The sequence below is a fragment of the Cystoisospora suis genome, assembly GCF_002600585.1.
Source record: "Cystoisospora suis strain Wien I chromosome Unknown contig_4904, whole genome shotgun sequence".
Classification (NCBI taxonomy): Eukaryota; Apicomplexa; class Conoidasida; order Eucoccidiorida; family Sarcocystidae; genus Cystoisospora; species Cystoisospora suis.
Window position 1 is genome coordinate 523 of NW_027157696.1, and position 837 is coordinate 1359.

At 56.6% G+C, this 837-nt stretch overlaps 1 protein-coding gene across 1 annotated transcript in view; it reads left to right on the plus strand.

Moving 5' to 3' along the window:
* Positions 1–837, plus strand: part of CSUI_008646 (not1 amine-terminal ccr4-not complex component) — a 3757-nt gene that overhangs the window by 522 nt on the left and 2398 nt on the right. The window contains exon 1 of the mRNA XM_068068773.1: positions 1–837. This exon is cut by the window's left edge and continues 522 nt beyond it; it is cut by the window's right edge and continues 326 nt beyond it. Within this exon, the coding sequence (XP_067919250.1) occupies positions 41–837 (797 nt within the window). The 5' untranslated portion in view covers positions 1–40.

Here is an 837-nt window from a genome sequence, read left to right on the forward strand (position 1 = left end):
GGGGGGGGGGGGAAGAAGTGACCAGTTAGCGGCGGTAGGGATGGCGGGAGGCGGATCGAGTAAAGGTAGGTCCGCTGTTCCGGGGTGTTTCTCCTTCGTGGAACAAACAAATGTTACGTCGGGGGGGGTGCGGCATCAGCAGAGAGAGGGCGTTTTTCTCGGTGGGCAGGACATGGGTTGTAAGGAGCAGAGGCACTACCAGTTTAGCGGGGGAGATTCATCTGTCGTGAACACGGATCTCAGGAGCAAGACGGAAGTGGACTTGTGCACGGGCCCGGACGTCGGTGGTCGTTGGGAGCTCTCTTTTTCTCTTTCTCCGGGGTGGCTGCGGTCGTCAGGCTCGGCAGTTCGGAAGACGTGTCCTAGGTGCGCTCATGGAGGTGTGTGCACTGTAGTGCACGTCATCCCCGATGAAGTAGAGGTTCGCGAGGTTCAGTGGTCGTGGCATGGCGAGTTACTCGTGCCGGCCCTGGACGGGGTTTTCGATGTCAAAAAAGAAAGGAATAACGAAAACAGAAGCCGGCTCAAGGATGCAACTGCGCGATCCTCCGATAGAGGTGAAGAGGAAACAGCACTTGCTTGTAGAGGGTATGAGGGGCGGTGTTTCGAGACCAAGGAAAGGAGAATGCAGAGCAGTTGTCCTGTTGGATTTCCTGAAGAGGAGACGAAGGACAGTACGGGAGAAGGCACGGAACTGCGTCGCTCTGCAGAGGATTTTGATGACGAACGAAACAAGTCGACGTCGATCTCTGTAGTTTCTCCGAGGCAAAGGTGTGCTGCAGCATCCCTTGAGGGACATCGCGGGAGCGCTGACGCAGTCTCTTTGTCTAGTTGGGC